The following is a 27,445-nucleotide window of genomic DNA, read 5'->3' as shown; positions in this document are numbered from 1 at the left end:
CATCCGGAAACTTTCTAAACCAAACATTTTTTTTATTCCCTACAGACAATATCGAGCAAAACATACTGATATCTGTACAAACAGCGCCTGGTATGAACACCCATGGCCTCCGCCTTACCGTAGACCCATATTTTCTGTTGGATAGAAGTAGTTACAGTACTAAACTAGTTGTGGTGTCCAAAATATCACTTCTGTTCCACGCCCTGTGCCCACACATTACTGCACCCAACTTTCAGTAGTAACATCCTATTCCTGTGCCAATCTTTAGAGTAGAAGACCCGACAGGCTCCATTAATGAGCAGCGTGGCTGAAATAGTCCAGGGCTTAGTGCTTGGATAAGGTCATATCCGAGCATGCTCGGGTGTTATCATAGTATTTCGGATGTGCTTGTATATTATGTTCCAATCCCCGCTGCTGCATGATTTGTGGCTGAATACATGAAAAAATTGCCTGTTTGTTAGGGAACGCCCACATGTGTTCAGGCTATCTTACAGCTGCAAATCATGCAGCCGCAGGGACTCAAACATGGTCAGATACAACGTTATCAGAGCACATTTGCTCATCACTACTGCTCTTTATAGAGGCACAGGAAACAATACATGTACATTAACCACAATGGTAAGATCCCGAACAAAGCGGGAGTAGGGATCAGCTATGACACTGCCTATTTGATTGGTGGATCCTTTTGTTATCAGCTGTGTATAGAGGTGTTACCAGTAGTGATGAGAGCGTATACTCGTTGCTCGGGTTTTCCCGAGCACAGTCAGGTGATCTCGGAGTATTTCTTAGTGCTCAGGAGATTTAATTTTCATCGCCCGCAGCTGCATGATTTACGGCTGCTAGACAGGCTGAATACATGTGAGGAATGCCTGTTTGTATTCAGGTTGTCCAGCAGCCGTAAATCATGCAACTGAGAGATGAAAACTAAATCACTGAGCACTAACAAATACTCCGAGATCACCCGAGCGTGCTCGGGAAAATCCGAGCAACGAGTATACTCGCTCATCACTAGATACCAGGCATTATAATCCTGCCTCTGCTGATAAGGAGTCTGCTTAAAATTTTTACTAAAAAGACAGAAAGTATGATTAAAAAAAAAAAAGAACCCTAGTGGCCAACGTAAAAATTGTAAAATTTCATTTTATTTTTTTAAATAATGATCATGATTTGGAGAAAAGAAAAAGACAAAAACCTACTTTAAACAATAGGATATTTTTTGGTGATAGCTTCCCTTTATATAGGGATGAACCAGGGGCGTAACTACCGCGGTCGCAGCGGTCGCCATTGCAACCGGGCCCCGCAGGTCAGGGGCCCCGGGCCGGCAGGTCTGAGCAGGGCCAGGCTGGCCATCGGGCACTTCTGGCAAATGCCAGAAGAGCCGATGCCAGTAGTGGGCCGCTGCACTGTTCCTCCCCCAGTGCCGCCGCCGCCGCCGCCGCATTTAACTATACCGGCGTCTATGACACCGGTATAGTTCAATGCAATGATGGAGGAGAGCGTCACCTGACGCTTCCTCTCCCATCATTCCCCGCTCTGCCTCTGACAGTACACTGCGGGTGCGCGATGACGTCATATCATCGCGCACCTGCAGTGTCCTGGGCAGACTGCAGCCGCCAGGAGCAGCGCGGGCAAAAGGAAAGGTGAGGAGAGTTTTTTTTTTTTTTTCATTTTAACCGGACTGTGGGGCCATTATCGGGGGGGGGGGGGGGATGGGATGAGATGAGATGTGGGCTGTGCTCTATATATCCCTGTGCGGGCTCTGCTGTATATATCCCTGTGCGGGCTCTGCTGTATATATCCCTGTGCGGGCTCTGCTGTATATACCACTGTGCGGGCTCTGCTGTATATACCACTGTGCGGGCTCTGCTGTATATACCACTGTGCGGGCTCTGCTGTATATAACACTGTGCAGGCTGTGCTCTATATACCACTGTGCGGGCTCTGCTGTATATAACACTGTGCGGGCTGTGCTGTATATACCACTGTGCGGGCTCTGCTGTATATAACACTGTGCGGGCTGTGCTCTATATACCACTGTGCGGGCTGTGCTCTATATACCACTGTGCGGGCTGTGCTCTATATACCACTGCGGGCTGTGCTCTATATACCACTGTGCGGGCTGTGCTGTATATACCACTGTGCGGGCTGTGCTGTATATACCACTGTGCGGGCTCTGCTGTATATACCACTGTGCGGGCTCTGCTGTATATACCACTGTGCGGGCTGTGCTGGATATACCACTGTGAGGGCTGTGCTGTATATACCCCCTGTGCTGGCTGTGCTGTATATACCCCTGTGCGGGCTGTGCTGTATATACCCCTGTGCGGGCTGTGCTGTATATACCCCTGTGCGGGCTGTGCTGTATATACCCCTGTGCGGGCTGTGCTGTATATACCACTGTGCGGGCTGTGCTGGATATACCACTGTGCGGTCTGTGCTGGATATACCACTGTGCGGTCTGTGCTGGATATACCACTGTGAGGGCTGTGCTGGATATACCACTGTGCGGTCTGTGCTGGATATACCACTGTGCGGTCTGTGCTGGATATACCACTGTGCGGTCTGTGCTGGATATACCACTGTGCGGGCTGTGCTGGATATACCACTGTGAGGGCTGTGCTGGATATACCACTGTGCGGTCTGTGCTGGATATACCACTGTGTGGGCTGTGCTGGATATACCACTGTGCGGGCTGTGCTGGATATACCACTGTGCGGGCTGTGCTGGATATACCACTGTGCGGGCTGTGCTGGATATACCACTGTGCGGGCTGTGCTGGATATACCACTGTGCGGGCTGTGCTGGATATACCACTGTGCGGGCTGTGCTGGATATACCACTGTGCGGGCTGTGCTGGATATACCACTGTGCGGGCTGTGCTGGATATACCACTGTGCGGGCTGTGCTGGATATACCACTGTGCGGGCTGTGCTGGATATACCACTGTGCGGGCTGTGCTGGATATACCACTGTGCGGGCTGTGCTGGCACCCAACACCATGTTGCAGTGCAGGAGATTCCTGCAACAGTCCGAGGCGTATCTAGGGGAAGCGGGGCGGGGGAAGGTGGGGGGGTTGTGGGGGCGGGGGAAGGTGGGGGGGGTAGGGGGGGGGCCCCATTTGGAAGTTCGCACCGGGGCCCATAACTTTGTAGTTACGCCACTGGGATGAACTGAAAATGGACATCGAATTTGGAAACAGCAGACTTGTTTTCTGTCCCTGAATATATTTGCTTTCAATCGACTCACTTCCATTCCATTTAGTACAGATACGAGCGATGACAACTACCTGAATAAACAGGTATTTCTGTTTTACGTACAACGGTTCAAAATAAAGGAAATATTAAAGTGACACAAAGCGTTCCATATTCCCGTGCCGTGAACTAGATATTTGGCACCACAATTTATTGTACGTAAGAATTATTAAAAATGTCGTGCTTGAAAAATAGCCAGAGAGAAAAAAAAAAGAAAACCTGATCGCAGGGGAAGCAAAGCAAACACGAGCAACAGAGTCTACTGTGTCAAATTCTGTTAAGTGATTAGTCAGCAAACTAAGATTACCATTGAGATCTCTGGAGGAAAATGCAGCCTGGGGCTCACGAAAAAAAATGCTTTTGATTGAAGAAGTATATGTTGTTTTTTTTTCATTTTTACAGTATAATAAATTACCATCATTTTCATAACATATAAATCGCTTTACAAATTATGTATTTAAAAGCCTTTGGATAAACATACTGAACCTGTTTTAATATCGCACACATAGTAAAAAGAAGCCAGTCACGAGATTTTTTTTTTCACAACATTGGAACCATGATCTGTTATACTTTTTAATCACATACTTAACAATCTCTTGTAAAAATATATAATTTTTAATTTTTTTCATATCAGGAGCTGTAGCTGTTTTTAACATCTATTCAGTGATAAGAACCAGAACACTGACCCTTAGATATGTAACAATATGTGAAATACATACCAGGAGTCATGGGGGCGGAGTTCTAGTAGCTAAGAGTCACAGTGTTCTGGTTCTTGTGAAGAAAACACCAGGAGTCATGGGGGCGGTGCTGTAGTGGCTAAGAGTCACAGTGTTCTGGTTCTTATGCAGATCACACTAGGAGCCATGGGGGCAGTATTCTAGTAGCCAAGAGTCATAGCGTTCCGGTTCTTGTGAAGAAAACACCAGGAGTCATGTTGGGGCGGTGATGGAGTAGCTAAGAGTCACAGCGTTCTGGTTTTTATAAAGAACACACAAGGAGTCATGGAGGCGGTGCTGTAGTAGCTAAGAGTCACAGTGTTCTGGTTCTTATGCAGAGCACACCACGAGTCATGGGGGCAGTGCTGTAGTAGCTAAGAGTCACAGCATTCTGGTATTTATGAAGAACACACCCGGAGTCATGGGGGCAGTATTCTAGTAGCTTAGAGTCACAGAGGTGTGGTTCTTATGAAGAACACACCAGGAGTCATGGGGGCGGTGCTGTAGTGGCTAAGAGTCACAGCGTTCCGGTTCTTGTGAAGAAAACACCAGAAGTCATGGGGGCGGTGCTGTAGTGGCTCCGGTTCTTGTGAAGAAAACACCAGGAGTCATGGGTGCGGTGCTGTAGTAGCTAAGAGTCACAGCGTTCTGGTTCTTATGCAGATCACACCAGAAGTCATGGAGGCGGTGCTGTAGTAGCTAAGAGTCACAGCGTTCTGGTTTTTATGAAGAACACACCAGGAGTCATGGAGGCGGTGCTGTAGTAGCTAAGAGTCACAGTGTTCTGGTTCTTATGCAGAGCACACCAGGAGTCATGGAGGCGGTGCTGTAGTAGCTAAGAGTCACAGTGTTCTGGTTCTTATGCAGAGCACACCAGGAGTCATGGGGGCGGTGCTGTAGTAGCTAAGAGTCACAGTGTTCTTGTTCTTATGCAGAGCACACCAGGAGTTATGGGGGCGGTGCTGTAGTAGCTAAGAGTCACAGTGTTCTGGTTCTTATGCAGATCACACCAGGAGTCATGGGGGTGGTGCTGTAGTAGCTAAGAGTCACAGTGTTTTGGTTCTTATGTGGAGCACACCAGGAGTCATGGGGGCGGTGCTGTAGTAGCTAAGAGTCACAGTGTTCTGGTTCTTATGTGGAGCACACCAGGAGTCATGGGGGCGGTGCTGTAGTAGCTAAGAGTCACTGTGTTCTGGTTCTTATGCAGATCACACCAGGAGTCATGGGGGCGGTGCTGTAGTAGCTAAGAGTTACAGCATTCTGGTTCTTATGCAGATCACACCAGGAGTCATGGGGGCGGGGCTGTAGTAGCTAAGAGTCACAGTGTTCTGGTTCTTATGCAGAACACACCAGGTATCATGGGGGCGGTGATGTAGTAGCTAAGAGTCACTGTGTTCTGGTTCTTATGCAGAACACACCAGGTGTCATGGGGGCGGTGCTGTAGTAGCTAAGAGTCACAGTGTTCTGGTTCTTATGCAGAGCACACCAGGAGTCATGGGGGCGGTGCTGTAGTAGCTAAGAGTCACTGTGTTCTGGTTCTTATGCAGAACACACCAGGTGTCATGGGGGCGGTGCTGTAGTAGTTAAGAGTCACAGTGTTCTGGCTCTTATGCAGAGCACATCATGAGTCATGGGGGCGGTGCTGTAGTAGCTAAGAGTCACTGTGTTCTGGTTCTTATGCAGAGCACATCAGGAGTCATGGGGGCGGTGCTGTAGTAGTTAAGAGTCACAGTGTTCTGGCTCTTATGCAGAGCACATCATGAGTCATGGGGGCGGTGCTGTAGTAGCTAAGAGTCACAGCGTTCTAATTCTTATCACTGGGCAGGATTCAAGAATAACTACCGCTTAAAAAAAATAAGGGACAATTAATGAAGGAGGAATAGGCACTGTAAAATCCAGAACATTGTGATCCTTCACAGCTTCTTTAGCTCCACCCTCATGACTCCTGGCATAAAACGTCTTTCTGCCAGAATAAAAATCAAATTATTTTAGTGACGCTCTATGTTGGGGACAATTAACAAACCCCAATCTCACACACACTGACCTAATTGGATACTTTCATCCCTAAGAAACCAGTGTGGCATGTCAACAGTTTTAACTTCAATTCCATCATAGGATCTTCTTAATATTTTGGTCACTTAAAACAACAAAATTATCTTTGGAAGCAGCCTTATCAGCTCCTCAACACGGTTATTGGCTAGGAAGGCACACGTCACCACATATATCTGAAATTTTCAATTGATGTACATTTTTTAAAGGGAATACTCAAAATTAACAATTACGGTAAGTATGTCCACACAATAGCCAAAACAATACACAGTATATACTTTGTAACATGACAAATAGTCCATCATATTTAACCCAAGCGACAAGTAATTAAACTTTGAGGATAATTTTGCAAATATAAGACCAAGAGCCAAAACATCATAATTCAAAGAACACTGGGAGGATCTGAGATATGAGTACATTGATTCTGCACCATGCAATACTTTCTTTACCCTGTGGGGGCACTACAGGGAAGATGAACGCTTAGAGGAGCCATCACCAGGTCAAAAGTGTTCAGATTAAAAAAAAAATGCCATATATAAGGGAGCAAAAACAGTAAAAACTGTCCAGTTTGGACCAGGTGTGGCACGTCCTTGAAAATCTAATGATTCTCTCACAAATATTATAACTAGTTGTTGTGGATACCTGTAATCATCTTGCTTTGATGTCTGAAAAGCAGACGGTACCTTCAAGGTGGATCTGTCACTAGATTTCAGAATACAGGCTACATACCTTATTAAATGGATGTGTTAGACCTGATATGGCTGGTGTACTTACTTAGAAAAAAAAAACAATGGCTCTTTAATCCCATTATTAAAATGAGCATTTGATAAGCCTTGCTATCGAGAGAGATCATCAGTCTCCGCTACTGAATGGTGTTATATCCCAGTAGCTGCAGGAGGAGGGAAACTGTCAATCAGGCTAGGTAGGCGGAGATTTCAGAAAAGGATCATGCAGCCATTTTGACATGGATTGCCAAAGTAACTACATCAGCCCCATCAGGTCCAAATATTTCTTTAATAATATGTTCATTTTGCATTGTGAAATCTGGTAACAGAACTGCTTGAAAAAAAAAAACTGGATATAAAAATGTCGAGATGGGAAATTTCAGTTGTTTTTAACATTTAACTTCCAATAGAAAATGTTAGACTGATGACGGGAGTTTTTAATTGATCAAGATATAACATACAAGGGGTGCAAAATTAATATTTGTAGGAATTGTCCTAGTTATGTTTTAAGGAACGATGATGAATAATGATTTGAAAGTCATTTGACCTCTATCCATGCACTCCCTTTAAATCCCGTCTTATAGATGGTCCCTCGGGATGGCTTTAAACACAACATCCATTAAAGATATCAACAGTATCCTGGAACGAGCCAACAACAGACTTATACAGATTAATCAATAGCACTCTAATTATAGATGCTAATTAACGAGATCTTGTTTACTGGACTTACCATCTTTATGATAATAGGTGACTATAACTTTCCGCTCTTCTGACCCCAGCAAGGCTTGAGCTATTTGGGCAATGTCATGTTTTTTGGTCTCCGGCCCATGTAAGAAATCACAGGTGCAAGGTTTCTGCATGACGTCTGGCCTCGAGAATCCTGTCATCTCGCAGAATCCATCATTGCAGTAAATAATTGCACAGTTCTGAACCCTGGCGTTTGCAATAATGAATTTTTTATCTGTAACAAAAATATAAATTACAGTTAAAAAAAAAAATAATGTTGGTGAATACAATTAAAATTTGATTTTGTAACATCTTCCATTATTTTATTTTATTTTTTTCATGCCTTCTCAAGTTATTATAGAATAGGTAGAATTGCTGACTCCTCAGGGGCGGGGCTACTGTGCAACCCAGGCTTTCCTCAACCTACAGCACTGTAGGGAGATGTAAAATACGTCCCTATAGGAGCTTTGCTTCGGTGTCACTCATTTCCAACTATGAACCACGAGTGTGACATACACATGTTTTCTTCACACTTTCTTTTGGCTCAAGACATCCCAAGATGAGTGCCGAAAGATGATTTTGGTTCAAAGCTGTTCATGAGGCACCACTCGTCTCTTACTTTTAGGGAAGGACACTATCCCACTGCAGGAAAGTAGATAACATTTGACGGGTGCCTTATAGAAGCTACATGCGTATTAAGTATAAAAATCATTATCCTTTATTTTGTTAATTGCTGAAAATCATTTTAGGACCTTCCCCAGAGGAGCTCGTCATTTAATTAATTGGCTTTAGATACACAGACACCAGGGATAATATCACAAGAAGGCAATTATCCTATCAGCATGTTTTTAGTCCAGATTGGTTTGGAGAAACCCTTAGAAACAGGCATGCAATACACAAAGGTATTGTAAAAGAAAAAAAAATTACCTTAAATAAAAAGGATTACACATGCCGCGGCGTTCCTTTTTCTACAATGACTAATATGGTAGCCTATGTAGGTTAACTTGTCCTGTGTTTATGATCTTTAATCATATCATTTTAAGAAGGATATTGTAAGATTTAGGCCAATATTGGTCTCTTTGCCCTTTTTACATAAAATTTTAGCTTTAGTTAAAAATGCATTACAAATTGAAAAAATGGGAAAATAACCTCTGAGAATCCAACTTAGAAGAAAAAATTCAATTGTACTGTATGGAAACAATATGGTTAGAGGTTCCACCAAGATTGAATCACGTTATCCCTATTCCTGTGGATAAAAGGTAACTTTCTGATTGCTGGGGGTCCTACCTACTGGATAGAGTAGAGGTTGAATATTGTGGATGTCATCCAAACCAGAGACTCAGCTGTAGATTACACTGTGTGTTTCAGTGATTTTGCCCCTCATCAGCACATAATATGATTCTGGTTGACTGAATGAGATGTGTTAGATACTGCTCAGGGAGTTCTAGATCTGATTGAAGAGACCCAACTACCGTATGTATGAAGACTTATTCTTAAGAAATATGCAAAATGACTAATAGCAACCAAATGAGACACCCATCTGTAGATAACGCTGTTTGTTGCTTTTTACCCCATTAGTCTCCATTCATTGTTTGGTCAGAGCTGGTACTCCCTGCACTGCATCTAAGACATCTCATTCAATCAACCAGAATCATACTCTGTGCTGATGAGGGGCAAAAACATTGAAACACCCTTAAAGATGGATCTCTAGTTTGACTGGTATGAGTCACTTTACTTATTTTTAAAGCAATGCTCTATGGCAAAAAAAAAAGAAGTCTCCATACATTATTTGAGTAGGAATAAAGGTTCCAATACACACTAAACTAATGTCGGCTGAAGCCAAAGATATCGGTGAGCTTGGCCCACACTATGATGTGTAGGGAGGCCTTGCGACAATCTCCAAAAAAAAAACCGATGTCGGGGTAGATAAGGATCCTTATTTTTCCACTGCCGGTCCTGTTATTCTTAAGGAGATAAGCCACCGCCAGGGGAGTCTGACAGCTGCTCTTTTATAGAGAGCACAGGAGCATTCAGCAGAGAGTCAGGAGAGATAACTAGTGACCAAACCATCGTTCGGCAGACAACTAGACAAAGTATATGAGACCGCAGCCTTTATTTTGCAGAGTTCAGATAAGCATCATGAAAAATAACGCGTTTCGCATGCAGAGTTCAATGGGCTACTATTGTCCGCCAAATGGATTTTAGCAGCACAAGTTGCAATTATTCAGTAATTTTCTGTATAAATGAATGTATATAATCTATTCCGCAGTCTAGGAAAGCTGGGGTAGCAACAAGCCCTATGAACGCCATGGTGGCATCTATATTGGCCGTCACTTGGCTTTCTCACATCAACAGCTTTATAGCAGAGGTCAAATCAAGGACTTTTTGGGGGGATTTTTGTATGTGAATTAGTAATTTTATACTTTAGGAATATTAAAATTCCATTTTGCTATGATTTTCCCACTAATATTGTGAAAAGTTTTCTCTTACAGCTCATTTATGAAAACGCGTCGACTTTCCCATTGCATTTGATTACATAAAGCTAATTAAATCATCTCTCTGCATTCATTTCACAATGTCACTTCTGTTAATATGAAGTAGTGAGAGAATTAGTGATTGTCACATTCGCCAGGTTGTGTTGGAATAGAATCAAGAATGGGATAAAGAGTTTTTTTTGTTTTTTTTGCTCAGTGCTAGAATGTATCAATTTCCATATGAATAATTGTAACGTTCTATCACAATCAGCGGGCTTGTTCTCATTTATTCTCTATGTTAATAGATATAAATCTTTTTTTTGGCAGAGTCATTGTGTTCTGTGACAAAAGTAGGTAAAATATTTTTTCTCCTCTTAAATGAAATATATTCCAAAACAGAAGTGAAAAAACAAAACAAAAAGACAAACTTTGATAGACTTTCACTCACTCAATATAGAAACTTGTTTGAATTAAAGGGGCAGTGCAGAATTTTTATATTGATGGCCTATTCTCAGGATAATTTATCAATATCAGAACATTGGTGGTCTGACACCTGGCACCGCCACCGATCAGCTGTTAGAGGGTCTAACAGCAGCTGGATGTACACAGTATATGGAGCTCTTTACACTGTCTACTGGCCGCTCTCGTGTAATGCAGCTCAGCTTCTATTCACTTCAATGGGAACAGCATTGGAAAAACTAAGAATGGCCATTACACAGTGTATAGATCTGCGGTGTCCAGCTCCATGTACTTGTAGCGTTGCGGTACCCTCAGGGCAAGGGACTCGTCTATTACGCCCCGGCACATTATAAGAAGATGGCGGGCCTGGCTGGATGTGTGGGCTTTCTCTATGGGGGCACTATGCCCTTGTGGGCCGCATGCTACTGATGATTTTGGTTAAGCAGGACCAGCCGACAATAAACAGTCTTTTACTGAACAGCAACTTGGTGGGAACTAAGTATAATAGATCACTAGTTTGCCAAAATGGCCGGTACTTAGCTCCTTTGCCTGCGGACACCTTGGAACTCCCGCCGGGGGCCCTCTCTTCATCTCAAATTACCTGTTCCGCCCAGGCCCATTACCTCTTTGACTTATATACTCAGGGCCGTACTGCTAGGCGTCCCGTCCCAGAACCCATCGCCAATGCATCCCTCCATCCTTCGGTCACTTTTCCTTCTTCTACTCCATGTCTCGCTATCCACTGTCTCGATCTCCACCCCCACTTCACCACCCCAGGGACCCCCACTTCATGCGGCGCTGCTCACTATCCAGACCATACATCTGCTTCTGGCGCACACTGGGCCTTATGTGACTTTCTGACAGGAAACGGTCTCTGTCCCTGCACTTTAGCCCCTCCCACTATGGGCTAGTCCCAAACATTAACCTCAACTCTCCCTACTGTCTGGTATAACACCATATTATCACCAATAACACACGTCACAATACACATTACGATACACTGCAGCAATACATATGTCTTCAAAGGGGAATGTGGGCAGTATCTGCATCTTCTTACATACTGTCTACATTCAGCTGCTGTGGGACCTGTTACCATCTGATCGCCGGTGGTGCACATGGTTGGACCCCCAAAATCTGATAGCAATGATCTCTCTTTAGTTGTAAGTGTCATTTTGGAAAAAAATATATATAATATATGCACTATTGAGTGTTTCTGATCGGTGTAGGTCTGACCCCCACTGATCGGTCATAATACAACGCACTAAAGACTGCTGCTCCTGAATGATCTGCACGCACAGAGAAGAGCAGTGTACACCCGTGCAATAGTACGTCCATGGGTGTGCATATTCATTCTCTCAGAGTGTTGTGTGTACCCACTGAGCCGGTATACGCTCTGTGTGTGTAGCCCAAGCCAGAGCTGCGGACTTTAGAGCGCTGCTTTGTCCAGTCGATGGCAGTCTCAGGATCCTGACTCCTGCCGACCAGTATGTAGCGCCTACTATATAGAAAAAATGTTCATAAAATGACAGTAACACTTTAAGGATTCATCATCAATATCATAAGAGGCGAACAGGTTTACAGGGAATCTTTCACCAGGTTTTTGGTACCCCATCTGAGAGAAGTGTGATGTAGGGAAAGAGAGCCCAATTCCTGCAATATATCACTTACTGGGCTACACTCTGCAGTTTTAATTAAAAAAAAGAGTTTTCTCTGCAGCAAATCTAGAAGTTCTCTGACTGCTGAGCTCTGTACAACCCTGCCCACACCACTGATTGGCAGCTTTCTGTAAACACTGTGCATAGGCAGAAAGCTGCCAATTAGTGGTGGGGGCAGGGTTGAACTACATGACAGCAGGTTTGTTAGTCCTCTAGAGATAAAGTAATGAGTTAAAAAGAACTACACCAAGAAGCTCAATAAGCGATACATAGCTGGAATTAGGGTATCTGCCTCAATATCATGCTGATCTCAGATTAGGTAGCAAAACCTGGTGACAGATTCCCTTTAAGGGAATGTCCACTACTTTGTAAATTTGGCTGTACAGTGCCTTCATGTGGTACCAAAGTCGTCTAATAGGACCTGTAGTACCTCCATGTAACTATAGGCCAAATTATGTAGGAAAACCAGAATGCCTCTTTACAGGAAAAACTTGGGAGCTGGAGAAACGCGTTTGCTAAAAGGAAAAGTTTTATATGGTTACAGTGTATTTAATTATTAAAGGGGATGTCCAGTGAAAACAAGGTATCATCTATCCACAGTACAGGCGAAAGGTTACTAATCGGTGGGTGTCCGACTACTGGGATTTGCAGCCTAGGTAATTTTTACCCTGATGGGGAGCACTTTTATCCCCGTTATGATAGAGCAGCAGACAGATGCCCGACCCCCGCTCCATTCATTTTTTATGGAGAAGAAGCTGAGCGCAGCCACATAAGGAATAAATAAAGTGGTGGTCTGCATGCGCACTGCGGCACCATTCTAGTGCGGATAAAAGATCCCCGTTTGGCAGATTGATGCAGTCGGACGCCCCACTGATCAATAACTTATTACTTCTTGTGGATAGGTCATAATTTGTTTTTTACAAGACAGCCCCTTTAAATATTTGTATTTATAATGTGGGACTTCATAATACCGTGAGACTAAGAGGAGGATGCACAGAACATGGGGAAAGCTAGAGGAGGATGTTCAGAACATAGGGAAAGCTAGAGGAGGATGCACAGAACAAGGGGAAAGATAGAGGAGGATGCACAGAACAAGGGGAAAGCTAGAGGAGGATGCACAGAACAAGGGGAAAGCTAGAGGAGGATGTTCAGAACAAGGGGAAAGCTAGAGGAGGATGTTCAGAACATAGGGAAAGCTAGAGGAGGATGCACAGAACATGGGGAAAGATAGAGGAGGATGCACAGAACATGGGGAAAGATAGAGGTGGATGTTCTGAACATGGAGAGACCTAGAGGAGGATGCTCAGAACATGGGGATAGAGGAGGGTACTCAGAACATGGGGAGAGCTAGAGGAGGATGCTCAGAACATGGGGATAGAGGAGGATACTCAGAACATGGGGAGAGCTAGAGGAGGATGCTCAGAACATGGGGATAGAGGAGGATACTCAGAACATGGGGAGAGCTAGAGGAGGATGCTCAGAACATGGGGAAAGCTAGAGGAGGATGCACAGAACATGGGGAAAGCTAGAGGAGGATGCTCAGAACATGGGGAAAGCTAGAGGAGGATGCTCAGAACATGGGGAAAGCTAGAGGAGGATGCTCAGAACATGGGGAAAGATAGAGGAGGATGCTCAGAACATGGGGAAAGCTAGAGGAGGATGCTCAGAACGTGGGGAAAGATAGAGGAGGATGCTCAGAACATGGGGAAAGCTAGAGGAGGATGCTCAGAACATGGGGAAAGATAGAGGAGGATGCTCAGAACATGGGGAAAGCTAGAGGAGGATGCTCAGAACATGGGGAAAGCTAGAGGAGGATGCTCAGAACATGGGGAAAGATAGAGGAGGATGCTCAGAACGTGGGGAAAGATAGAGGAGGATGCTCAGAACATGGGGAAAGCTAGAGGAGGATGCTCAGAACATGGGGAAAGATAGAGGAGGATGCTCAGAACATGGGGAAAGCTAGAGGAGGATGCTCAGAACATGGGGAAAGCTAGAGGAGGATGCTCAGAACATGGGGAAAGATAGAGGAGGATGCTCAGAACATGGAGAAAGATAGAGGAGGATGCTCAGAACATGGAGGAGACTACAAAGGACACTAGAAAAATGTAACAATATTTTACTATATTGTGTAAGAGCTTACATACATTTTAATGCCAAAAATAACTAAAGCTGGTCATACACATGAAATGGCTGTCGGCCAACAAATGGAGCTGTCACTCCTGACTCCTCCATGCATAGTAAGGATTGGCCATTGGGTGTTGAAATAGCAATTTCCCAATCATTATTTCCATGGAGTCGGAAGCCCCCCATACACATGAGATGGTCGTCGGGTTTGGGCAATTTTCATGTAAAGTATTCGGGCCGATAATTCCTGTGCATGTGGCTTTGTGTTCAGCTCTGTGGTGTGGTGGTGATGGGACACCGGGTGCCTACGTCCAGACTCCTCCATGTGCATGATGCCTCGGAGTCAGGGGATATTGCAGAATTGAAAGCACTGTTAGTGGAAAACTCCAGCATAATCCAAGAAATGAAACAGGAGAGGCACGCACGTTCTCCATTACACAGGACACGGGTGATGAAAAGTATCTATTTCAATGAACACATCTTGCATCCAGGACAAAGGTATTTACTGTAAACTCGCAAAATCTTGTATATTGTACTAAAAAATCGGAGCGAGAAACACTTAAGATACAAACCAAGAAGGAGAAGTCGGCTTTATCATAAGTCTCTAAATCAGAAAGGAGAATCCGATCTCAGCAAAATGGAGAGGAGAAATATTCCCTAATATTCCCTTAGGTGAACGCTTCCACCGTCCTGTGTCAGGACCCGTTCCTCGCTACATATGGAATGTGTCATCCTGCGCTAACACACGGCCGGACCCTCATCTACTGGACAGAACCGGACCCTCATCTACTGGACAGAACCGGACCCTCATCTACTGGACAGAACCGGACCCTCATCTACTGGACAGAACCGGACCCTCATCTCCTGGACAGAACCGGACCCTCATCTACTGGACAGAACCGGACCCTCATCTACTGGACAGAACCGGACCCTCATCTACTGGACAGAACTGGACCCTCATCTACTGGACAGAACCGGACCCTCATCTCCTGGACAGAACACAGAGAAGCCTTTAGAGGACCTGCCATTTTTTTGTGACACAGGCAACCTATTTAGAAAGGATGCTGACACACTGAGAGAAGGAAAGCACGAGAGAGACGGAGAGCGTGAGAGAGATGAAGAACGTGAGAGAGATGGAGAGCGCGAAAGATGGAGAACGCGAGAGAGACGAAGAACGCGAGAGAGATGGAGAATGTGAGAGAGACGGAGAGTGCGAGATAGACGAAGAATGCGCGAAAGACTGAGAACGCAAGAGAGACGGAGAATGCGAGAGAGACGGAGAACGCGAGAGAGACTGAGAACGCGAGAGAGGCGGAGACCGTGAGACAGGGAACGCAAGAGAGACAGGGAACATGAGAGAGACGGAGAGCGTGAGAGAGACTAAGAGCGTGAGAGAGATTGAGAACGCGAGAGAGACGGAGAGATGGAGAACGCGAGAGAGACGGAGAGCGCGAGAGAGATGGAGAACGCAAGAGAGATGGAGAATGCGAGAGAGACGGAGAACGCGAGAGAGACTGAGAACGCGAGAGAAACAGGGAACGCGAGAGAAACAGGGAACGCGAGAGAAACAGGGAACGCGAGAGAAACAGGGAACGCGAGAGAGACTGAACGCAAGAGAGATGGAGAATGAGAGAGACAGGGAACGCAAGAGAGACGGAGAGCGCGAGAGAGACTAAGAGCGTGAGAGAGATTGAGAACGCGAGAGAGATGGAGAGCGCGAGAGAGATGGAGAATGCGAGAGAGACAGGGAACGCAAGAGAGACAGGGAACATGAGAGCGACGGAGAACGCGAGAGAGATGGAGAATGCGAGAGAGACAGGGAACGCAAGAGAGACAGGGAACGTGAGAGAGATGGAGAGCGTGAGAGAGACAGGGAACGCAAGAGAGACAGGGAACGTGAGAGAGACGGAGAACGCGAGAGAGATGGAGAATGCGAGAGAGACAGAGAACGTGAGGAAGACAGAGAACGCGAGAGACAGATGCAGATTGAGAGACAGAGCGAGACACATCTAGAGATACAGACAGAATGAGAGAGTGAAAGAGACAGACACCTAGGGATAGAGAGTTATCCAATATTTACCAAAGAAAGTGTGGACCTTGAAAAAGGTCCAGTTGAACCAAAGCGCTGCCACGCCACGTGGGCTGAATAAAGTCCACACTTTCTTTGGTAAATATTGGAGTGCTGCCTGTTGCTTTTTCTTTTTTATCTATCTCTCTTTTCCTTGCAACAAAAAATCGGATGTTTTGCTGGGGAGACCCTGCACCCGCCATTCATTCTATGTTGTGCTGTTCCATTTTTTCTAGATAGATCGATTTCTGTACTATCATTCCTTTTGGGAGACTGTGATTGCAGGACCACCTGTACACTGAGAACCAGTGGATGGGGGTCCCGACTACTGACTGCAGCACACTGACCCTATGATGGTATACCGTGTTGTGCTCATACAGACTTCCTGATATAAACCTCCGCGTCCTGTGTCATGAAGGAGAAACCCCTATTACAGGATGAGGCTTCCACAGCACATAGATCTGTCCGCCATACACATACATTTCCTGCGTCTATAGGACACTGTATATGTTATACTCCGGCTCCCAGTGAAATCTCTGCAATCTTCCATTTAACAGCTGTGATTAATGACTTTACAAGCCTCCGGTGTCACTAGGACAGTGTTATCAGGGCAGGTTTGTGCAGGCTCTGTGGCTTTGGATTATGACACTACATGTTATATTTCCATTTCTGGGGAGTGACCAGAATGAAAAAAGCACAGTAAGGACTGACACCGAGAAGGAATACAGTATCATACTCCATCACTGCTGCTATCAATGCTAAGCTGAAGCTAGTAGCAAGGGGTACTACATGGCATGTCTGCAGGGGTATTCATGCTGTATGATGAATATGCAGCACAGTATGATCATAGATTCGGGGAACTTGGTGTAATTTGGTCGACTATGGAGTACTTTGCTCAGGAACAGTGCAGAACCTTGATCTATATCTTTGTTGATAATAAAAAAAGACAAACATGGGGCAGCATTCCAGAGTAAGATGAGGAAAAAATGGATTATAATTAGCCCAGGGCTAGCGTGGGTTAATTAATATAATTTTTTTAGCATTCAACTTTGGAGTGCTTCCCCCATTTTTTGGAGGATTTTTTTTTATATGTAATTGTTTTTTTGGGTGATAATGGTGGTTTTACAACCATTTTTGTATGAGAAAACACTAATCACTTTTTTTTTTATTTCATAGAGACATAGACAGACTTTTAGACATGGAATACACTTTACAATTTTTGCTCTTGTTATAAAGAAGTGCGGCCTCTTATTATTTATCCAGAAAGAGATGGATAGATAGATAGATAGATAGATAGATAGATAGATAGATAGATAGATGACAAATAATGGATAGATAATAGATAGATGATAGATAGATAGATAGGTAGATAGATAGATAGATAGATAGATAGATAGATAGATAGATAGATAGATAGATAGATAGATATGTGATAGATAGATGACAGATAAATAATAGATAGATAGATAGATAGATAGATAGATAGATAGATAGATAGATAGATAGATGACAGATAATAGATAGATAATAGATAGATAGATATGTGATAGATGATAGATAATAGATAGCTAGATAGATGACAGATAGATATGTGATAGATAGATAGATGACAGATAAATGATAGATAGATAGATAGATAGATAGATAGATAGATAGATAGATAGATAGATAGATAGATAGATAAGATAGATAGATAGATAGATAGATAGATAGATAGATAGATAGATAGATAGATAGATAGATAGATGCTCAATCAGTGATGCTTTGGGGAGCCATGTCATCTGCTGGTGTAGGTCCATTGTGTTTTATCAAGACCAAAGTCAGCGCAGCCGTCTACCAGGACATTTTAGAGCACTTCATGCTTCCTTCTGCCGACAAGCTTTTTGGAGATGGAAATGTCATTCTCCAGCAGGACTTGGCCCCTGTCCACACTGCCAAAAGTACCAATACCTGGTTTACAAACAACAGTATCACTGGGCTTGATTGGCAGCAAACTCGCCTGATCTTAACCCAATGGAGAATCTATGGGGTATTGTCAAGAGGAAGATGAGACACCGGACCCAACAATGCAGACGAGCTGAAGGCTGCTATCAAAGCGACCTGGGCTTCCATAACCCCTCAGCAGTGCCACAGGCTGATCGCCTCCATGCCACACTGCATTGATGCAGTAATTGATGCCAAAGGAGCCCGACAAGGTACTGAGTGCATTTACTGAACATACATTTCAGTAGGCCAACTATTCGGATTTTAAAATCATTTTTCAAGCTGGTGTTGTCAAGTATTCTAATTTACTGAGATAATGAGTTTTGGGTTTCCATTGGCTGTAAGCCATAATCATCAACATTAACAGAAATAAACACGTGAAATAGATCACTGTTTGTAATGAGTCTATATAATATATGAGATTCACTTTTTGCACTGTAGAACTGAAATAAATTAAGTTTTTGATGATATTCTAATTTTGTGTGAAGCACCTGTAGATAGATAATAGATAGATAGATAACAGATAGATAACAGATAGATAATAGATAGATAGTATAGAAATTGATCGATACAGAGAGTATATAGCTAGATGTACAGACAGATAGTATATAGATACTATACTAGTACTGTACATTGTCCTACTTGAGGTTCTCTCCCCCATCAATACATTTTATACTATTCCCTGATAGTCCAATCATCCAGAATATTTGATAATTGTCTGCTGCCTGCAGATAACTTGGCTCTATCTGAGAAAGTTATTATTGGGGGACTAGTTAAGGCCGGGTTCACATTTGCGTTCAGGAGGGGTGCGGAGGGCTGCGTACTTCCTCCCTTCTTCCTCCGCCTACTTCTGTACACGTCCTGCGTTTCCCTGCATACCTATCTTTAACATTGGGTACGCAGAGACATGCGTTGTATGCGGATGCGTCCGCATGTGGCGATTTGACGTGTGCGGCGACCGCACGGAAATGCAAAAATACGCAGCCATCCGCAGCCCTCCTGAAAGCAAATGTGAACCTAGCGTAAGTGACCATTGTATGTAATGTTGCCTTTATTTGAGACAATTTTATTAAACTCGTTGCATGATGTTTGTTGAATCTTTACATATAAAAGTTCTGTGTTTTTGGTCCACTTTACTCACAGGAGTAGAACTGTGACCTCCTATCTCCCCCCTTCCCCCGACTCTTTAAAAAGTCCTAATTCCTAATCTGGCTTGCAGCACAATCACGTAGCTAATATCCCCACTTTAGCATTGAAAAGTGTCAAAGAGCAAAACATTGCAGATCTTTGAGCAAAAATGGCGTTAGGCAAAATCTATAACTTTTTGGAACATAACAAAGTCACAAAAACCATGATACATTTTCCCTTGAGTTTTCAAAATTGTAGTTGTGGTTTTTTTTCCTTCACTTCTTATAAATTCCAGTAAATGGCAACATGAAATATCCGCATCTGCGCAGCAACAAAAATAATCTACGAAATTAATGAGCCATTTATAATTACTGGAAGCCTAATTAATATAAAATGTCCTAAGACTGTGCCGAGTCTGCAGTTCTGAGCTCGCACGGAAGTCGCTGCTGTCACAATACCCGAGTGTTATTTACATGGTATTTAGGGAAATGTACGTTAACACATTGTAACGCACACCTCTGCGAGGCTCCTGCATCGTGTATGATGTGCATTGCACTTTAATGACCTACACATCGACCTTGTGCTGTACGCCGCCCGGAATCTTATCATCGTCTTTGAAGGCATCCAATTATTCCCTGACTTTTTTTTTGCGTAGTTTCCAACTAGAAAAGGCAACTTCTGCTTATATTTATGGACTATCTCTAAGGTACAGAGTTAGGCCATGTTCCCACGATCAGTATTTGGTCAGTATTTTACATCAGTATTTGTAAGCCAAAACCAGGAGTGGAATAATTAGAGGAAAAGTATAATAGAAACACGTCACCACTTCTGGATTTATCACCCACTCCTGGTTTTGGCTACAAATACTGATGTAAAATACTGACCAAATACTGAACGTATGAACGTGGCATTAGGCTAGGAATACACGGCCACTTCGATAATGTTATATCAAGTCATAAGACCAATCAGATTTCTATGCGATCAAAGCTGCATGTGACCTGTGACCAAAAAACTCAGAAAGTTGGGATTTTTACGCAACTGTTGTGTCATTCTGCCTGCCCCAGCGAGACCACATCCACAGTCATTCATGTCCGTGCTGCCTGACCAAAGTCTCCGTGTGTCCTCAGCCTCACACACGGACGGAGCACATTCTACTGTCCTAATGGTGAACCCTGCCACTCAACAAATTCAGCTCCAAGGAAGAAAAGCTCAGCTCTGCTATTACTGGAAATATTTACTATTTATTAATATTATCGTTGTTTCTTTCTCCTGTTTTAGGTAAATAAATATAACTGTCATATTTAGTGTGCAATTTTCAATATAGAGATTATATATTACAGGATGGGAAACTCCGGGACTTTGGAAATGACCAGAAGTAAATCTGTCACACGCATGATTGCATAACACAGACAGCAGCGATGTAATGTACCAAAGCTCAGCACGTGAGGGGTATACAGGAGAGCGAGAGAAGATAGATAGAAGATAGATAATAGATGATATATAGATAATAGATCAATAGATATGAGATAAATGATAGATAGATAGATAATAGACAATAGAAAGAAGATAGATAATAGATAGATAGATAATAGATAGATAGATAGATAGATAATAGACAATAGAAAGAAGATAGATAATAGATAGATAGATAATAGCTAGATAGATAGACAGAGCTGTGCATATAATGTAATGCATCAGACACATGTAATATAATATAATGACACTCTCTAGGGTACAATGTATGACCTACCCTGTACATCTGTATGTACCATACAACATATATATATATATATATATATATATATATATATATATATATATATATATATATATATATATATATATATATATATATATATACACAGTATATATATATATATATATATATATATATATATATATATACACACACAGTATGTATATATACACAGTACATATATGCACACACATATACTATATAGAATATATATACATATATATAGTAGTATGTGTGTATATATATATATATATATATACACTCACTGGCCACTTTATTAGGTACACCTGTCCAACTTCTTGTTAACACTTAATTTCTAATCAGCCAATCACATGGCGGCAACTCAGTGCATTTAGGCATGTAGACATGGTCAAGACAATCTCCTGCAGTTCAAACCGAGCATCAGTATGGGGAAGAAAGGTGATTTGAGTGCCTTTGAACGTGGCATGGTTGTTGGTGCCAGAAGGGCTGGTCTGAGTATTTCAGAAACTGCTGATCTACTGGGATTTTCACGCACAACCATCTCTAGGGTTTACAGAGAATGGTCCGAAAAAGAAAAAAAATCCAGTGAGCGGCAGTTCTGTGGGCGGAAATGCCTTGTTGATGCCAGAGGTCAGAGGAGAATGGGCAGACTGGTTCGAGCTGATAGAAAGGCAACAGTGACTCAAATCGCCACCCGTTACAACCAAGGTAGGCCTAAGAGCATCTCTGAACGCACAGTGCGTCGAACTTTGAGGCAGATGGGCTACAGCAGCAGAAGACCACACCGGGTACCACTCCTTTCAGCTAAGAACAGGAAACTGAGGCTACAATTTGCACAAGCTCATCGAAATTGGACAGTAGAAGATTGGAAAAACGTTGCTTGGTCTGATGAGTCTCGATTTCTGCTGCGACATTCGGATGGTAGGGTCAGAATTTGGCGTAAACAACATGAAAGCATGGATCCATCCTGCCTTGTATGGAGCATCTTTGGGATGTGCAGCCGACAAATCTGCGGCAACTGTGTGATGCCATCATGTCAATATGGACCAAAATCTCTGAGGAATGCTTCTAGCACCTTGTTCAATCTATGCCACGAAGAATTGAGGCAGTTCTGAAGGCAAAAGGGGTCCAACCCGTTACTAGCATGGTGTACCTAATAAAGTGGCCGGTGAGTGTATATATATATATATATATATATATATATATATATACACACACACACACGCCCACGCATATACCATACATGAGCATGACAGACTTTTAAAACAAACAAGTTGAGAATATATCTACATAAGTATTATATATATATATATATATATATATATATATATATATATATATATATACATACACTGGTATATTGAAAGCAATATATATATATATATATATATATATATACATACACTGGTATATTGAAAGCAATATATATATATATACATACACTGGTATATTGAAAGAAATATATATATATATATATATATATATATATATATATATACACATACACTGGTATATTGAAAGCAATTAAGTCTACAATACATGTATATAAGAAATATAGACAGTAAATATATACTGGACTTGAGATTATGTATGTATATATACTGTATATATATATATATATATATATATATATATATATATCACAAGTTCCACAGTAAGCACGCGTGCAGTGCCAGTGAGACATTGTGTCCTGAGGTGTCATTATAAAGTTACCATCACACTACATCTCCTATAAGTGACCGCGATCCCATTCCATAGATATATATATATATATATATATATATATGCACACATACACACAAATACAGTATATATGTGTGTATATACATGGGTAATATGTGTGTATATATATATTTATTATTATTATTATTCATTTTTATAGCGCCATTTATTCCATGGCGCTTTACATGTGAAAAAAGGGGCATACATAGACAAGTAGAATAAACATGAGCAATACAAGGCACACACAAGTACAGGAGGAGAGAGGACCCTGCCCGCAAGGACTCACAGTCTACAGGGGATGGGTGAGGATACACTAGGAGAGGGTAGATATATGGGCAGTATGTATATATATATATATATATATATATATATATATATATATATAGGTAATGTGCCATACAGCGCTGCCGCCCTGCGGTGCACGGTCCTATGGTAACAGTCCGCCTGGTAATGTGCCCATATAATGCCCATGGAGTCACCCAGCAGCCTGTAGTCCGCAGATGATGCACATGGATGACATACTCACTCTGTCCTTCGAATTTCCTGATAATGGTTCCCAGAAAGGTGTTTTGTGGGGCCACATGTCCTCTCCTCACAGGCATTTTTGGAAGAGAGTGGGCTTCAGTTCCCCAAGTGTGCACACTGCCGTCCCCGGAGCTGTCACTGGATCATGTGAAGCATCTCCTCTTCTTCCTCACAAAGCATTGTGCTCTGAACAATGGAGCCCAGGGATGCTGCACACGGGGGTCGTGGAGTGGCGGTACCCGAGCACACATGCAGGTGCCGGAGCCCCCTCCCCCTGAAGCAGGGACTGTGAGGGTCTCTGTGCTTCCCCTCCTCACCTCCAGCGCCTCAGGCACAGCGAGCGATGTGATGAGAGGAGGAGGAGGAGGAGGAGGAGGCAGGCCCAGCGCAGGCTCTCTAGGAGGCTCCATGGCTGCCTTATTGCAGCAGCCCCCTCCCCTGACGAGAGCCCCCTGTGTGCAGCTGGCACATCTCATTCTCAGCCCGGGAGCTGTCATGAGGAAAATGCCTTGTACAGGCAACATGGCTTAACTATGTGCATGCCACTGCTGTCATGTCACCGAGCTGGCATGTATGGCAGGCTGGCATAGGAGCAGTGCGAAAAGTTACCAGAAATGTCACAGTTAAAGATGTTCTGCAGCAGTAGCCATACTGTTAATCCTATCTATTGACATGGCACCAACATATACCGCAGTGCTTTCCATTTCACAGGTCACAAGTGCAAAGAAAGGAAGGCCCCGATTCATCATTTGGTTTTTGTTTTTTTTTAGTTTCTTTCCTTTTTTGTCTTGCGGCATTAGTTGTCGTTTTTGGTGCAAAATTCTTGAAAATGGCGCAAGGGATTAATGAATTTGGCACAAAGTCAAAAATAGACGACTTTTTGTCAAACTTTGCCTTTTATCCATCTTGAACCGTTTTTATGACAATTTGGCATCAGAAGTCGCACATTTCGCAAAATTGATGCAAATACCAAGAATTCCCCTTGAAGGAGGGAGACTGAGCGGGAATTGCGAGAATTTTTGCAACTTTTTAAAAAGTCGCAATTAATGGAACGGATGAAAACGTCCGGCATCGCTCAGGCAGCGCAGAAGGAGCGGCTATCAGGGGCCCATCCTGCGGGGAGCACCGGTAAAATGGAGGTAATCGCCATGAATCCACAGATGAACACCGCGCCCTAGAACCGCCGCAGCATCGCACGTGTACTGTGCACCGCATTGGAGCAAATCCATCCACTGCACAAACTATGGATATCAAAGAACATTACCGTATGTAATACTCTGCTATATCTAAAGCTAATCATCAAGAAGACGTCCACAGAGAAGAGGTGAGGACCACGCCCTCTTGGCTAACAAGGCTGATAGGAGAAGCTTTGAATTTTTGGATGACACATGATAAAAGGATCCAGCACCTTCATAAGAAAAAGAGGCAATTTTGTTAATATACAAAACAAAACATAAATATTTAAGGAAACACAAATCACAGGCAGCATCAATCAGAGTCTGACTGTGTTACTGAAGTCAAGTATGTTTGAGGCTGAAATGCTGAGGAGTCCAGTAGGCGGTGCATCCAGTGATGGCTTTGTCAGTTGGACCACCCACTGGACTCCTAACCCAATGATACCATATAACTGAGCAGGGCAAAATCAGTCAACAGATGATTGTAGTACAGGTAGTACTTTCAGGGGTCTGGCCAAATAGTGTATAGGGTTCACTGTGCCTCCTGCCATCGTTGAGTTGAAGATTGTCTCATGTTCATGAATTGTTGAAATTGCAAAGTCCTTGTAAAAACAACTAACTTTGCAATGTATTTCTTATTAGAAATCTTCTCTGCTCTTGAGAGCAGAAGGATTATTAATAGTGATGAGCGAGCGTGCTCAAATAAGGTGTTATCTGAGCATGCTTGAGTGCTAATAGAGTGTCTTCGACGTGCTCTAATACTGTGGTCGAGTCTCCGCGGCTGCATGTCTTGTGGCTGGAGCTAGGACCGTGGGGTACTCGGTACCAGGTCCGGTGGTACTTAAAGGGGTGGTCACAGTGGCAGTGACCCTGGGTGTCTAGTTAAAGGGAATGTGAATGAAAGTTGAAATAAAGTCTTTAACGGATGATTCGTGACCCCTCCTGTGGTGTTCGGTCAGGATGGCCGACGCTGCTTAAAGGGACCTCTGGGGCTGATGGTAATGCAGCTTGGATGGTTCTGCTCTCCACAAGTGGAGCGGGGCCCCAGGGCTACCTGGTACAGTTGGTAGGGGATGGTAAACGATGGGGTGCAGGACTAGGGCGCAGGTAACGATTAAGGGACACAAAGGTAGCAGTTTCCTTTACCTTTTACTGGTGTAATGCAGATACTGTCCAGGGTACAGGTAACAGGTGATGATGGGGTCCTGGCAGCCTGGAAACAACTTGTGATCCACTAACCAGGTGGGTTCGGAGGCCTTCCTTCTGTGCTTTGTACTCTGACCCTTGCTGCCTGAAGCTCTGCACAAGTCCTCTCAGTGTCTGTACTTCCAATCCGTATGGCTGACAGCCTGAGCCTGTCTTGGGCACTGCCTTCACAATGGCAGCCCCAGGCTCCTGACTTGCTCTCTTGCCTCCGGATGTCAGTTGGGGCCAGGAGACTTGAAATCTCCTGCCCTCCGGATTCGGTGGCTGGGTATGCAATCCTCTCACCACCACAGACTCTGGTGTCCGGTCTCTTTGCGCTTTATCTTGGGGTGAGCCCAATCGCAGCTCCAGACCCCAGGCTCCTCTCTCTTGCATCCTTTCCCTTCAGTGTCTCACACTAAACTCACTAACCTCGCCTCCAGACCAGAACTTATAGGGAAGCTACCCTGAAACCGAGTTTAGAGCTCCCCCTTCTGGTCTGGAGTTAGGAAGGTGTTGTATGTTTGTATTACCTGATTAGGGAATCCCTCCTTGCGTCCAGGCATGACATCACCCCCCCCAGGGGAGGAAGGCAATGCCATTGTGGCAACCAGACTCCTGGGGTGATACAGCTGTTCAACACATGTAGGGAAAACCTGTTTGTGAGGCAATTCCTGCATGTGTTGCGGCTGTCAAGCAGTCACAAGACATGCGGCCGCGGGGACTCGAACACAATATTAGAGCATGCCAAAAGCACTCTATTAGCACTTGAGCATGCTCAGATAACACCTTATCCGAGCACGCTCACTCATTACTAATTATTAATTCTATGATTTCCTGCTCCGTGCCCAGGTTTCCAGCTAGGTAAAGAGCTTGTGCTTGCATGTGCTGCCCTGAAACTCACCAGATTGCTAGATCTGGCTTCAGAGCAGTGCCCCTGCGCTTTTCCGATTCTGCAAAAGCATTTGCTAGCAGCAAGGCAGATATCACAGTTCAGATCAGTGGTATGACCATGCTGCTGATATGAACTGTCAATCTTCAGGAGCACACCGCCCCCTGGCAAGCAGGAGGGAGAGGAGCAGTGCACTTCTAAACACAGGACAGGAGCACAACGCCCCCTGGCAAGCAGGAGGCAGAGGAGCAGTGCACTTCTAAACACAGGATAGGAGTACACCAACTGGCAAGCAGGAGGCAGAGGAGCAGTACGCTTCTAAACACAGGACAGGAGCACACCGCCCCCTGGCAAGCAGGAGGCAGTGGAGCAGTGCGCTTCTAAACACAAGACAGGAGCACACCACCCCCTGGCAAGCAGGAGGCGGAGGAGCAGTGCAAAAATGCAAAAAATGTTTCTTCCTGTAAATGGAGTTTTGTTCTGTCAGGAGGCTCCATAACAGATTCCGTCAAATACTTTGCCCTTTCCCTTTACACCAGAACTTAACAGGAAACAGATCAGTGACAGATTCAGCTCTACCACTTTTGAACGAAAGCTAAATTTATCAAGAAAGCAAGTTTATAATTAAAAAAGATCCTGTCCTGTTACCTATGGGTGCTTTTCCATGGGACTGTATGTAAAACATGAAAAGAAACAATATCAGCTCTGCTACATATAAGAGACAAACAGCTGTGAATTACTGCATTGTGTGGGCAGCGTACAGAAGTAATGTTTGTATCGTTATCTAAAGGATTGGGAAAAACAAAAAGATGGAATCAGATATATTGATTTTTAAAATGATCAACTAACC

At 43.7% G+C, this 27,445-nt stretch overlaps 1 protein-coding gene across 5 annotated transcripts in view; it reads right to left on the bottom strand.

Annotated features, from left to right (window-relative positions):
• KCNH7 (potassium voltage-gated channel subfamily H member 7) overlaps positions 1-23,693 on the bottom strand; it is a 345,394-nt gene extending 321,701 nt beyond the window's left edge. For 3 of the 5 annotated variants that reach the window (XM_077272821.1, XM_077272823.1, XM_077272825.1), the window contains exons 1-2: positions 23,345-23,678; positions 7,472-7,702 (exon numbers count right to left, since the gene is read on the bottom strand). In XM_077272821.1, the coding sequence (XP_077128936.1) occupies positions 7,472-7,702; positions 23,345-23,420 (307 nt within the window). In that variant the 5' untranslated portion in view covers positions 23,421-23,678. Of the gene's footprint in view, positions 1-7,471; positions 7,703-23,344 lie in introns of all 5 variants that reach the window. The other 2 variants (XM_077272822.1, XM_077272824.1) reach the window with 2 other exon arrangements.
• Positions 23,694-27,445: the final 3,752 nt, after the last annotated feature.

Source organism: Ranitomeya variabilis, chromosome 7 (assembly GCF_051348905.1).
Source record: "Ranitomeya variabilis isolate aRanVar5 chromosome 7, aRanVar5.hap1, whole genome shotgun sequence".
Lineage (NCBI taxonomy): Eukaryota > Metazoa > Chordata > Amphibia > Anura > Dendrobatidae > Ranitomeya > Ranitomeya variabilis.
Note: the sequence above shows the minus strand (reverse complement) of the source record. Positions and strands in the feature narration are given on the sequence as shown.